The sequence below is a fragment of the Cyprinus carpio genome, chromosome B18, assembly GCF_018340385.1.
Source record: "Cyprinus carpio isolate SPL01 chromosome B18, ASM1834038v1, whole genome shotgun sequence".
NCBI lineage: Eukaryota > Metazoa > Chordata > Actinopteri > Cypriniformes > Cyprinidae > Cyprinus > Cyprinus carpio.
This window is the reverse complement of record NC_056614.1, coordinates 14128361-14142934: the sequence shown is the minus strand read 5'-3', so window position 1 is coordinate 14142934 and position 14574 is coordinate 14128361. Positions and strand designations below refer to the sequence as shown.

General features: G+C 37.5%; 1 protein-coding gene across 4 annotated transcripts; it reads left to right on the top strand.

Moving 5' to 3' along the window:
- Positions 1–878: 878 nt before the first annotated feature.
- LOC109108917 (alpha-protein kinase 3-like) lies at positions 879–14339 on the top strand. Of its 4 annotated transcripts, none has more exons than XM_042743952.1 (15): positions 879–1287; positions 1561–1845; positions 2498–2536; positions 3005–3126; positions 3253–3370; positions 3480–4854; positions 7894–10351; positions 10786–10933; positions 11739–11866; positions 11959–11994; positions 12114–12388; positions 12545–12633; positions 12754–12971; positions 13089–13137; positions 13252–14339. In XM_042743952.1, exons 2-15 carry the CDS (start codon positions 1709–1711, stop codon positions 13592–13594), a joined length of 5535 nt encoding a protein of 1844 aa, XP_042599886.1. In that variant the 5' UTR covers positions 879–1287; positions 1561–1708; the 3' UTR covers positions 13595–14339. The 4 variants fall into 4 exon arrangements, with proteins under 4 accessions (XP_042599886.1, XP_042599887.1, XP_042599885.1 ...); XM_042743953.1 differs by having other exon boundaries at positions 880–1287; positions 1558–1845; positions 2513–2536; XM_042743951.1 differs by having other exon boundaries at positions 880–1287; positions 1558–1845.
- Positions 14340–14574: the final 235 nt, after the last annotated feature.

Below are 14574 nucleotides of genomic sequence, written 5' to 3'. Positions count from 1 at the left end.
TTTTATTCATAAGTAAAAAGTGCCTCAAAGTTGTTTTTCAATAAATAATGTATTCTATTCAGTATTTATTTATTTATTTTATTTCTCGTCTCCGTGCTTTCAGCACTTTATCATTGCTTTTAAAAGTGCTATAAAAATACAAATGCCATATAAATGGTTTGCAATGCAATCTTATTAAACAATATTATAATAATAAAAATTATTATTATTAATACTACTTCTAATTTGGCATCCAACTCAAGACAATTAAAGTCGATTTCCAAGTAATTTTTTTTTTGGTAAATTAAGTGTGACTTGAGACTGAATGGCACACTATTTTATTTTATTTATTTTTTTGTTTGCTTGTTTGTTTGTTTGTAGTTGTGCTCTGTTCTTTGGATCCCCTTTTTGTTTTTGTAATGCCTTACTGTCAGCAATGAACAAAAAAAAATATTATGACGCTATATTTCAAAAACTTAGACTGGTTTTACCCTTTACAACATCACAGATACACTTACAGTTTTAAAATATTTGCTTTATTTTCTGTTTCTATGTGTTCTCTGCACTTTATCGTTGCATTTAAAATCGTATTCTGCAATTCTTAAATCTTGTTAAACAATAATAATTCTATATTAATTTTTAATTGAATGACTTGTTACTTACGTGTGACTTGAGTCTGAGTGTTACACTCAAGTTTACATCTCTGTTATTATTATTTGTAAGCATGTGTTTCATCTCTTGTTTGAATGATGCACGGTATGTTTGTGAGAGTGGTTGCTTGACAGCATGTAATCAGAGCCCATTTATGATTGGAAAATGATGCAATGACACATGACCGGTGGGAAAGGTTGTTGATTGTTATGGGGAGGGTGTAAAGACAGAGTGACATAGAGGGGGCTGTCCTAATTAAACTTGGGCCATGCTTTGAGCTTGTCCGGAGAGCTTGCATCAGATCACTTTCACCACACCACATACTAGATGCATTTGGCTAAATTTCTACACACAGTGGGCCATTATATCAGACAATCAGACAATCAGAGAAAGAATGACAGGACTTTATGAGGCTGGCAGATAAGGAATGATTAAACAGGAGATATATTTTTTATTTTAACCTGCGCTTTTGGACGCTTCTTTTAAGTGGCTTCAAAGCAATGGCTAGTTGTGGAAAATGTGATGTGCTCTTGCGCCTATTTGTGGGCCTGCTATAAATAGGGTCCTGCTGGCAACTCACATGCTCTGCTGTGATTGACAATTCTAGTGCTACTGGGACAGCAGGCTCCAAAGAACAGGCAAAGAAACATACTAATGGTGAGTTCTCTAAGTGTTATGCTGTTTTGTCAAGTAATTCAAAGTTCAAACTATATGTGTTGGTTTGAAATCAAATACGAATTAGTGCATTTAACCAAATTGAAATTAGCAGACAGCAGTTCCTATTTATAACTTCTCTGTTCTAATGGTTTGCTTGTTGAGACTAGCTGCCATCAAAACAGAATTGTTCTGTTACATATTATTAATATTGTTATTGCTTTCAGTGTTTGTATTTCTTAGTTTGATTGATTTGTATTTTTTGCTTTTCAGTAGATCTCCAAATAGCTACAAAGTGGAACTTTACATTTTGGTTCTAATCGCCCGGAGACAGAACTGAATTTTATTCTGCAAAAAAACACTGAGACCCCACTTAAAGAGACTGGTGGGTTTTTTGGACTGTTGAAGTTATTTCTTTTGGACAATGACATCCAGGAGGCCCATAACCCGCTCTTACTCTGGAAATGGAAGATCGGGAAGCCAAAATGGAGAGGATGTTTCATCGGCAAGCGGAAGGTCAGAGAGCCGCAACTACCTCTCCAACGTTAGGCCCGAAAACAGGTAAAAGTGTAAAAAAAATTTGATTGAGGGTTTTTTTCTGCCTTGTTTGATTGTGAAAAGCCTGTCTGTTTGTGTCAGAGTTATCCAAACCTCCAGTTTGGATGTTGATTTTGAGATTTATGATGGTTTTTAGGTCTAGAAATTTATTTTGTTTTTAATAAATATTTTGGAAATACATAACTACAGTAATTTACTAATCACTGATATTTGTGAAATAAATATTATCAAAAATGTATATAAATTATATGGCATATTAATGGTATAATTAATGGTCTTTGGTTAGAACATGATCATTGGTTTTTATGTGGAAAAAATCCCCTATTAACCTATTCTGACACTTTATTTTATCAAATAAGATCCCATTTTAGCACACATCAACTTAAATACAGTCACAAAAGTCAGTTTAATGTTTTTTGTTGCTGCTGAAATATTGAACTAATTGTGGTTTCCATATTGGTTGTATTGTGTTGGCTCAACTACGGTTATGCCTAGAGAGACCACAATAATCTCCCCGTTAGCAACAGCGTTTACTGTATGATGTATTACAGATGCTCCTGGCTGTGATGAAAATCAGGGTCACAGAGTGACTAGTCCCTAGTTTAGATGTTCTTGTCTGATGAGTGCCCCTTTGATTTGCCTCTTTTCTAAATAGCTTTTCAACTCACAGGTTTTCAAACTACAGGCCGTCGAGGTAATAAAAGCTTCTCAAAAGGTCAATCCCAAACTAACTACACTTCAAATAACAATTTCTATTCCCCAAAATGCCTTTCTGCATTGGTTTGTTTTACAATTTCAGAAATACCAAATGAAAGCCAATTGCATTTGATTGCAATGTGATCAATACTGTGACCCACCCAAATAACCACTGTATACTGTACATGAAAAAGTACACTATAAATGATACCAAAACAAACTTGTTAATATTATAAGGCTAAAATAATATCCTCTCACCCTGTTAATACCTTGCAGCCTTTCCTCCCCATTACACCGATAATTATAGGCTAATTTAACGTTTTACTACTGATATTAATAATACACTTTCGTGTCTATGCAAACTATTGATTTATATAATAATGTTTGGATTAATTTTATAGAATATATACTAGCTTTCCTGAAATGGGGATTAATGAGTTGACAAATTTGTATTGGCCATTTCCAGGAGTACATTATGTACAGTCATGGCTCAATTGACTGAAGAGACCCAGCCATGTTTTGAGACCACCATAAAATCGAAGGCAGTGTCAGAATCATGCAATGTCAAGTTCTCTTGCGTGGTCACAGGTAAGTTGCTTTATGTTTATGAAAATAAATGAAAATACCGAATGCAAGTGTAAAACATTTTCCCATGTAAAACATTTTCCATTTAATAAGAGCAAACTTCCTTCATTTTACTCACATTTTCACCAGGTTACCCGGCTCCTGAGCTGACCTGGTACAAAGATGACATGGAGTTAGATCGATATTGTGGTCTTCCCAAATATGAAATATTTCGCAATGGAAAAATTCACACACTCCACATCTACAAGTATGACCTGACTGCTTATTCTAAAGAAATACATTTCATACATTTACATCCAAATCAATGCTTTTATTGTTTCCACAATGACTATTAACTACATTTCTTCATTTGGCAGCTGTACAGAAGATGATGCAGCCATTTATCAGGCCTCAGCGAGGAACAGTAAGGGCATCGTCTCTTGTTCTGGGGTGCTGGAGGTGGGCACCATGAGTGAGTACCTGATCCACCAAAGGTTCTTCGCCAAACTGAAACAGAAGGCTGAGAACAAGCGACGAGAGCTGGAAGAGAGTCGACGTCGGGGTAAGGAGAACATGCAGAGAGAACAATTAAATGTGATTAACCAGGAACGCTTACTAAGGAAGCGTAGGATTCCTGCTGGGAACTACACCCTGAGCTCTTCTCCCACAAGCCAGGATGGAGAGGAGAACTCGACCTCCCAAGGAACAGATGAAGAGCAGCCTGCAATCATAGACGATAAATCTGATAATATCACGGTACAGGCTTCTGTAGGAATAACGGAGATGAAAACAGAGAATGGTAATGAGAAACTCAACCGTATCTGCGATCCAATGGAGGTGGTCGCCACAAAGCAGTCTGCCAAAGAGAAACTGGGTGAAAAGAAGATGCGTATTACCAATGGATTTGATGAGGTTGGTGTTATTAAACCCACCCAGAGTAACAGAGAACAAGAGGATGCTAATGAAGGAATGAGCCTGGCAAAATACTTAGCTGAGTCTGTGCAGTCACAAGCTGCTCAGGAACATCAGAGTTCTGCAAAGTCACAGGAGATCATGGAGGTCGATGTTAGACCTGTCCAAGGAAAAAAAAGAGAGCTGGAGATGGAAAGAGAAAGATTAAAAGAAGAGGAGAGGAACAGATCACGAGAAATTGAGCGGGAGAAAGAACGAGAGAGATCCAAAGAGAGAGAACGAGAGAAAATTAGGCACACAGAACAAGAACAAAGAGCTACATCTGAGCCTTCAACCAAAGCTGCATCACACAAAGAGCCAGAACCTCAACACAAGTCAGCTCTAACCTCAGTTTTTCACTCCCTGAAGGACATATTCTTTGGTAAAAGCAAGAAGTCGGAGACAACAGAAACCACAAAGAGAACTAGTGAAGTTATCATAGAAAAAGAATTTCCACAAACACCTCCTCAAGAGTCTTTGGTCTATAGTAAGGCCTCTGAGCATGAGGCACCAAAGCTGGCCCAGGAATCATCTCAAATGGTGGATTTGGAAGTAAAACCAAAGCCTTTACCACAAACACAAGACTCAATCATCCTTAATGATATCATAAACTCCAGTTCAGCTGAAAATATTTCTGAAATTCATACAAACAAACCTGAGGATGTGTCTCCCACCCTTGAAAGAGAGCATGTTGAGAGCATTGGAGCAACACTTAGACTTTCCGTAGGGGAGAATGAAATCCCAAAGTACGAGAGTAGTCCAGAGGAAGTCCAGCAGATTGATCAATCTCTGCTTCTCAAGGTGAGTTCATAACACCTCTCACTTTACAACCTGCCGGTTTTGTCCATCTGTAGCGCAGGGCTTCCTGCACCACAGCACATGGCAGTTATTTATAGAGTACATTTGTGTGACAAGACTTGAGTTTAATTACACCAGTCCATAGCCAAGATGATGACACTAACTATACCCAAGAGAACACAGTAGGCAGCTTTGAGATTATTTGCTCTTTGACTTCTCATGTAAGGATTGAAAGTGTCAGCATTGTCCTTATGGACTATTTTCTTGACAAAACTGCAATTACAGTGTTTGGGACACAGGACACAAATAAAGCAGGGTATAAAGTCTGTGAGCACTAGTTCAAATGTTTCTATTCTGTATTTTTTTTTCTAATCAAATACAATTTTAGTTACAATATTGCGCAATATTATAAGCATAACAGTTTAAGAAAAATCTTTGTGTGTGTGTGTGTGTGTACCATGATGTTTTTTTTTTACACATCTTAAATTCTACATGTTTTTGAAAGAAGTTTCTCATGCTCACCAGTGCTGCATTTATTTGATAAAAATACAATAAAACAGTAATATTGTGAAATATTATTACAGTATTACATTTTTTATTATATTTATTATATATATTTATTCCTGACGTGGCAAATCTGAATTAATTACTCATTCTTCAGTGTGACATGCTTATTAAACCCTGCTTATTAAAAGTATTAATTTCTTTAAAAAAATTTTTTAAAAAATGACTGACCTAACTTTTCTGCTTCTCACAACACCACATCTTCTGTGCGCTGCTTTTGTCTTATTTACGGCTCTCTCCCAGGACCTTGGATAAGGGCCACTGGCCCTTTAAAAAGGCAATCAATAATGTGCAGAGTGAGCTTGAGTCAGACTAGCTGGATTTTTAGCTTATCTAGAATAGTTAGAGAATGTGTTTTAATGCATCAGCAGACCTTAAGAACAACAGAATGCCATAAGGAAACATGACAAATTCACTTTCAAGAAATTGTATTTACTCATTGGGATCAACTAGTATTCAAACTGAAATTGGATTTTCCATCCATTGTCAAAATCGTGTTGACTTTAAATGGACGTGTTTTAATGATAGTGCAGGTCAGGACATGATGAAGTACAGTTGCTGGACACTAAGACAAGAAGACAAAACCTCTTCACATTTTCCAGATTCTTTGGTTCCCCGTGTCTTAAAATAAACCTGTTTCTAATCTGTGCTGAGAGAAGCCATACCATACAAAGAGAGTTTACTGACTGCTAAACTTGTATACGTTATGTCAGAGAAACCAAAGTCAGCTGACAATTCACTGTTACATAAAATTTCCACTTGCATGTAAAACCTTTGTCTCTCTATGTATAATGGATGACTATGTGCCCAAGATGCCCTAATATTCATTTTGGTTTTAGATTTTATTACAAACATGTTTACTTACTGTGTATGCAACTGTAGACAGTAGTTGAGCTTCTTTCTTGGCAAGAATGTGCACATGGCAGAGGCTCTGTTAGCACTCACATGATTTTTAAAATGCCATGGCTGAAGATTAGAGAGAAATGAGGCTGTTAGAAAGGCATGTGGAAACACAGTGATTGCATCATCGCTTAAAACCAGACACGGCTAAATGCTAGTAATGAATTCACGTTTGTTAGCCAACAGGGTGAATGTCACCTTTAATTGATTCACATGTGCTCTACAGTCTCAGACAGAACAAACATGTGATAGGGTTGCACCTGGCATGTAACATATTCAGCTGTTTTATTTCCTATGTAATGTGGAAGTGCAACCACCCATAGCGTCTCGTGGGAAGTTAATGTTAGTTGTTGTGGTGTGTCAGTTAGAGGAACCCTGCACATTCTTCTGAACTCTGCGTGTTGAATCACAACAGAGGAACGTCTGTTAACAGAAAACTCTTGTAGGAACGGTCTATAAATGTGACAAGCTACTTCTGTCACTATTGAAATGCCACTCCATTTGCAGTGTTTTTTTTTTTTTTTTTTTTTTTTTTTTTTTTTTTACAATTAGATGTTTCAATAATCGTAACATGATAACACTGTGAACTGATTATGCTGAAATATGTAATATACAATGTAATATGATTACAAAAGCGAAGTGAAAGGGACTAAATACATTATATATATATATATATATATATATATATATATATATATATATATATATATATATATATATATATATATAGTTATATATATATATATATATATACATATATATATATATATATATAGTTTAAAGTTATTTACATAGTTACAACTATATATATGTAGTTCATGAAATGAAAATTCACCCTGTTTTCAAAATATTGTAAACAATTCACGTCACTATAGTACATATCACCTTCCACAATGAAACAAAGAATTGAGGCAAAATTTTTTCCTAAGCTACAATGTTACCCATTTTATTAGAAAATTAAAAACTTTGGCATTAGGTGTACACTGATCATTAACTTAAACTTCAGTAATATTAAGTGTTTCACTAATGTGATTTCTGTGGTGTGAGTTATATCATATGTAACTAGTCATACAGGGGTGTTGTCAAGTTGAACTGACAGCTCATAAATATTATGTTGTTTTCCTTCTATGTACATGGAAAGTTGCGCAAGATTGGTAGTCTGAATGTACAAATTTGTATATAGTTTCAAATATAACAGCTTAAAAAACAAGTAAACAAACCAAATGACCAAAAAAAAAGTTAATGTACGCTTATTCAATAAATACATTTTATATCAAAAACATGACATACTACACATCAGTGATCGTTGTAAGCTTTTATAAAAAAAAAAAAAAAAAAAAAAAAATTCAGCCTCAGTTATTGATTTTATGATCTTAGGTGCAAATCAATCCAAGCATAAAAGTGATTAATTACGCTTTTTTACTTTATTATTAACATCCCGTAATTAATATCTTATTCTGTAAACATTAAGATCCAGTGCATGCCAAGAGGGCAATTTAAAACTGTACAATCTGTGCAGTGAATTCAGTGTTGTGAAGCCACAAGTTACCTATTTAACAAGCAACTGTTTATGTCTTAGCTACAGGTAACCATACTAAACCTAGTGACACTGATGTTCCTGGCTCTGTGGGCTTGGCCAATCCTCCATTCGAGACTGAAAGGCTGGAATTTACCTATCCTGTAGATGAGGTCATGCGAGGTGCTGAGGAAATGCATATTTTAGAGGAACAGAGGGGCTCAGCTGCCCCCCTGACAGACCTCATCATGGCAGACCTGGAAAGCATGCAGTGTTGTGAGAGCCAGCCGGAGTCTCAGCTTTCACCACTTGCCGACTTTGTCCCTATCGAAGTGCACACTGAGTCCCAGTCAGCGGAGCTGAGAGTAGAAGTGAGCAAAGAGCCAAACGAGAAAGTAATTCCTGATATGGAGGAGGAAGGTGTTATGAAAACGCTAGAGGGAGGTTCCCTGACAGGGAAAAATGAAGAGGAGATGAATGATGCAATAGAAGGGAAATCTTACACTGCAGGGGAAAATGAGTCGGTGAGTGACTTTGTCATAAAAGAGTCAGTCCTTCCTGTAGTTGTAGTGAATGACAGAGAATATGAAATGAATGATCAGAATTCATTGTCGCCAGCATTGGGGCTAAGTCAAGAAGGGGATTCCGTCACTCTTGTGTCTGAGAGTGCAATGGAAATTGATTTTAAACCAGATGAGAAATCAATGCAGGCAATAAATTTTAGTTTCACAGAGAATAAAGAAGTTGCAGCTGACTCTACTAAAGTGAATGATTTTAATATGGAGCATAATAAAAGCATTCCAAGTCAGGGTAGGAGTGCTGAAGAAAAGGGAAAAGATAGAGATGAAGAAAAGATTGAGGAAAGCACTGAGGGAAAAGACAATGCTAATGCTGAAAAACTAAAGGATGACTCCAGTCAACCGAAGAAAGATGCTGTTAAGAGAAACAATAATGTTGTTCCAGAGACAGAAGCATCTGTTGTAATTCCGGAGATGGAGATCCCCAAAAGTCCAAGACAAGGTGAAACTGAGGTTATAGAAACTCAACCGAGGCCATACAAAGTAGACAAACCAAAACTACTTACAAAAGCACAAGCAGAGAGACGTTTGACCGAGAAGGACCAACCAGCAGTCCAACCAATCATAATACTCCCTGATACAAGAGAAACCGTCATCAAGAATGTGGCAAAAAAGAGATCTACGCCACTCATCCCAGAAATCAAGGTCACATTGCCAGAAAGAGTCAAACATGAAGAACCTGTTATTGCACCTAGAAGTGAAATTCTGAAATTAGAGCCTGAGAGAGTTATGCAACCTTTAAGACAAGAGGTGGCACAGATATTTCGAGAAAAGAAAAGACAAATGGATGATGCCACTAGTGCATCAAGTGCATCAACCTCCAACAGCGCCTTAGTTATTCCAGATCTTTTGGGTGTGGCCAGGAACACTCAATCATCACCTTCTGTGGAGAGAACACAGGAAATTAAACCACAAAATCTAGAAGCAAGAGTGAAAGGTGGAGTAGAACAAGGAAGCATCAATACTGGGCGGGGCAGGGAAGATGACAGTAATATCCCTATAATCAACATAGCATGTGCTGATGACGACACAACCACTCTTGAACAAGAGCAAACTCTTGTTCAAAGCCACCCCTCACTTCCTGGCATAGTAATTTCACAAGATATCCCTCAAGATATTCCTCCCATTTCTGTCACAAATGCAGAAAGGCACACCGATAACAAAAAAGATGACTCTGAGACTTCAGTTACTATGCTAAAAAGTGAAAGCAATCAACATGGTCCAGTTGCTATTTCTGAGAAACCAAAAGAGCAGCTCATGCCTGATATGTCTACAAAAACTCTGCCTAGTATTACTAACCAAGACCCAGATAAGTTTCCCCAGCTGAAAGACACAAAGGTAGAACCTGAATCTGACAGGCTTCAAAAAGACAAGCCTTCCATAGAGAAACTTAGCCTAACAACCCCTGTGGGACCTACACTCCCTCCACTAAGTCCTGCCAGTTTGCGAAGGCTAATGGCAAAGAATAACCCAAACTTAGAGAATCAGGGGTCCATCTCAGCTGCATCAGTGGATGGAAGTGAGAAGAAAGGGGAAGAGAGTGGAGGAAGTACACCCACATCCACTCTGTCCTGTGAGAGTAGCCCAAAGATGAAGCGACGAGACAGTCTCACCCTAATACCCTCAGCCACCCCTGAGGAGCTGGCTTCTGGTGCTCGCCGCAAAATCTACCTTGCCAAAACCAAGTCTGAGGATGAGGGATCTGACACGCAGGGTAAGAGGGATAGTCCGTATATGTCGCCCAGTCAGGCTCGCAGGGCGGCTTTCCTGCAACTTCAAAGTGGGCAGCAAACACCACCCACAGAAAGACGTTCGCCACTGATGGCCCGACGCAAGGCCACGCTCGACGTGCCGAAACCTAAGGAGGAGATGGCAGAGGTGACAGACAGTACAAAGACAGAAAGCAAACCAGCAGAAAAGGAGAAGCTGGACCCCTTCAAAGGTAACACATGTATTTTTATACTGGTTGATTGCTGTAAATTGCAGTTTTTCCAGCAGGAACCTATTGAAATCTTTCATATCTATTAAAAAATGGTTGTCAAAACTGCACAAGAATTAAATAACAATTCTGTTAGCTGGTCAATCTGTATTGAACAATACTGATAATATCAAAACGTAGAAAATGAGAGGTGACAGGTTCAGATCCCGGACAAACCCCCAATTTCTGATAGCACTAAAGTTTGGCACTAACATAAGCCATTAAAATATTATAGTTATTCTCCTTCTTTCTAAGCAAGTATTCTAATTTTGCACTGTTCAGACATTATCATGGTGACACCAAGACATAGGGGGACGTTTGATATGAGGGAAGAGTAAACACTACATATCTTTACCTTGTTGCCTCTGTCATGTTACCCCGATCCTCTTTCCATTCAGCTCCTCAGGTTATCCGCAAGATTAGGGGAGAGCCCTTTTCAGATGCCTCGGGCCACTTGAAGCTGTGGTGCCAGTTTTTTAACATTCTTAGTGACTCCATCATCAAGTGGTACAGAGACGAAGAGGAAATTTTGGAGATGGAAAGATGGTAAATTCCCCTGTAATCTTTCAACACAGCCAAAAAACCTAAACCAAGCTTAAAACAACAGGGTAAAAAAGACTTCAGGTTAAAAGTTACTGTTGATAGAAAAATTCTAATGCAGTAAATATATGGGAAAACATAAAAAGACCAACACAACTTGGAAAAGTTTATTGATACAGTACCTTACCTGCATTTTTCTACATATTTTAACAAATGCCTGAAATGCTGACATATAACAAATATTTCGCTATGACAGTGTGCATATTTTACTGCTTATTATACCCTAAGAGGCGTTTAATGCTGTAAACCTGAAATGTTATTAGCAATATGGTTAACTGCTTTGTGGACTTGTCATTCACTTTTTTGTATTTGACCATGAACACCACAGCTGTTACTGGTGAGGCTCTAGTCAGAGAGTATGTACTGTAACCCAACACTGCTCAATTGCACCATCAGGGGATATTAAAATCTAAATTTGTTTCTCACAGTGCTGTATCAGCACAATGACGCCTTACTCGCACGCATACACCCTGAAATGCGTCATCTGTGCTTGTGTTTGTAACACACTGCCCTCAAGTGGCTGTAAGTTTTTGCCACTTTCCATAAATAGAGCATAAGTCAGAAAAGTCAAAACCGTACAGTATGTATATATGTATGTACGTATGTGTATATGTATATAAGACTAATAACTTCTTCAACCTTTTAGGCTTGGTTCATTTACTATGCTTTTACTCTATGATTTTATTGTAAAGTGCCTTTGATTACATTTAATTTACACCTCTTCCTCTCTCTCTCTCTCTCTCTCTCTCAGTGCTGGGGATGAGAGTCCAGTGGCCCTGGCCATAGTCCAGGCTTCCAGCAGAGACTGTGGAGTATATGGCTGCTCTATCAAGAATGAATATGGGACTGATATCACAGATTACTTACTCAGCGCAGACAGTAATTTATAACTCATTGGTCCATTAATAAACAGAAATCTGCTAATGTATTATTTATTATGTTCACTTTGACATTGTTTCTTTTTTGGGCAGTCCTGGCAGAATTTTTCTTAAGGGAAGATTTAGAAGGTAAGACTTCTGGTGTAAATATAGTGTGTTTATTGCTACAAATTACACTTTACAAATTACACAAGATTTTTGTTGTTTACCTACATTGAATTTTCTGTGCTGTATTTCTGTCTTCTCAGTTGGAGAAGAGATTGAGATGACACCAATGATGTTCACCAAAGGCCTGGCAGACTCGGGTTACTGGGGTGATAGATTCTTTGGTCGCATCATGACAGCAGAGGTTCAGATTGGAGAGGGATGTGTACACAAGACCTGCAGGGCAAAGGTCATCTATGGTTTGGACCCTGTCTTTGAGTCAGGCAGCACATGCATCACTAAAGTAAGAAATCCCATTGCATATGGGGCCAAGGAGGAGAGCAACCTGGCCGAGAGAAATCTAGAGATCGCCAAACAGGTTAGAGTCTTAGTGGATAACAATTTACAATTTATACTGACACAGCAAAAACTATAAAAACAAAACATTGGCGAAAGTGGTTATTTATATTGCTAAGCTCAAAAAAGGACCATATGTTTCAAGTTTTTTTCTTCTTCTTCTTCTTCTTATCCTCAGGACTGTAAAATCCAAAATACTGTTCGGGAGTACTGCAAAATATTTGCAGCCGAGGCCAGAGTGATTGAGAACTTCGGATCCTCATTAGAGTAGGTCTATGAAGTAATATTGACTAAAAGACATTTCTATGCAATGCATGTGGCTACAAATAAGAGATTATGTCAAAATGATCTAATTTCAGACTTCTTTGCTTCTCTAAATAAATTCAGAGTCATCCCCCTTCACCTGATGTATCGACCTGCCAATACAATTCCATATGCTACAGTAGAGACTGATCTGAATGGTGTGTATGTGAAATACTGTCTGATGGACAGCACAGGAAGACTGATCGCCAGAGCCTCCTCTGAGGTGGAGCAGAAGTGTTGCACTTTCCAGCACTGGATCCATCAATGGACCAATGGAAACCTCCTAGTTACCCGGTTAGAAGGTAAAGAGATATTTTACTTCACTTGTACTTTTGAGTAAGTTGCTAATTACTATATTTTAAAATATTCCTAAATATGTATAAATATAATAGTATAAAATAAACTCTTGTGTGTTTCAGGTGTCGATACAAAGATTACAAGCATTGAAATTGTTACTAAGTCTAAAGGGTTAGTACATTTTACTACAAGATTATATTGTTTACCCATTTTTCTGATATTTCCACTTCTTCTTCAGTTGTTTTTTTTTTCTTGGAGAGACTAATATTTTTATGTCTGCTGCAGGTATCAAGGCCTCACAGATAAAGGATCTCCAAAGATAATCGAGCAGTTCATTACTCAACATCAATGTAATTACTACTGTGGACTTTTGAGCCTAAGACCATTAAAGCCAATGGAATCGCTACAACAGCCTAAAATAAAGACCTCCAGGAGCCCTCTACTGGCCAAGAGGGGCGTAACAGGCTCATCCAGCCCTCAGCTTCAGAAGAAAGGAACAAGCCCACAGTCCACCAGGAAAGGCACGTCTAGCCCCAAAGTGGTTAAAAAGACAGGTGAAGCTGGGGAGAACAATTCCACCACCAAACACAATGCTGTGGAGGTCCCAAAAACTGTCAGGATGAGGTAGAAAGAATGACTAGAGCTCTTGGAAAAAAAACATGCAAAGCAACTACGGCATACTTTTTTGATTTTCTTACCAAACTTTAGTTTGGAGCCTGTGTAATTATCTATAGCTACTTTTGTACAGGACAAATGGCTTCCTGTAAATGGATTCTGTCAATTGTCTTTGCACATAATGTCTAAAATGCAACAAATAAGGAAGAAATGGCTATTTAGAAACAAGGATAGTAAAAGGGTGTTTGGCCATTTTAATATTACTGTGAACTGCTTTGCAGCTATAAGTCACCATCAATACCTCCTGAGAGAACCTTCGTTTTATTTTTAAGAGCTGAATTGAGGCAATCCCCTTTTTAAGACTGAAGGAAAATACTAAACCTGGCTGCCTGTAGACAGATGAACAATGTTTTCTGATAGACTCTGGAAGTTTAGAGTCAAAATTTATTCAAATGTTTCTATGTCAAGTTTATATGACTGAGGAATTCAAGGATTCCTCAAACATCTATGATGTATGTGTCTCAGCTGTGCAGAAATGCAGCTTTTTTCGTAGCTGTCGCTGAGGTGCTTTTTATAGTGGATTGTTCTGCTTTTAAGGAAATGGCCGTTAATCTGCAACACCAGCACACCGATACTGGTTGTATATGGGCAAAGTATTAGTGTCATAATCAATGCAGATGTGTTTTTATCTTAAATGTGTCTCCTAGAAGAGGGAAAATCATGTGCTTTATTGTCACAGTAAAGCCATTTACTACTGACCTTTCAGACTGTTCATGCGTCATCTCTGGAACCCTCCAACTTCGCACAAAATGGACTATATATATATATATATATATATATATATATATATATATATATATATATATATATATATATATATATATATATATATATATATATATATATATATATATATTATACTAACATCCAAAAGTTTGGAGTCAGATATTTATAGTTTTATTTATCAATTAAACAAAAAACTCTGTTAAAACT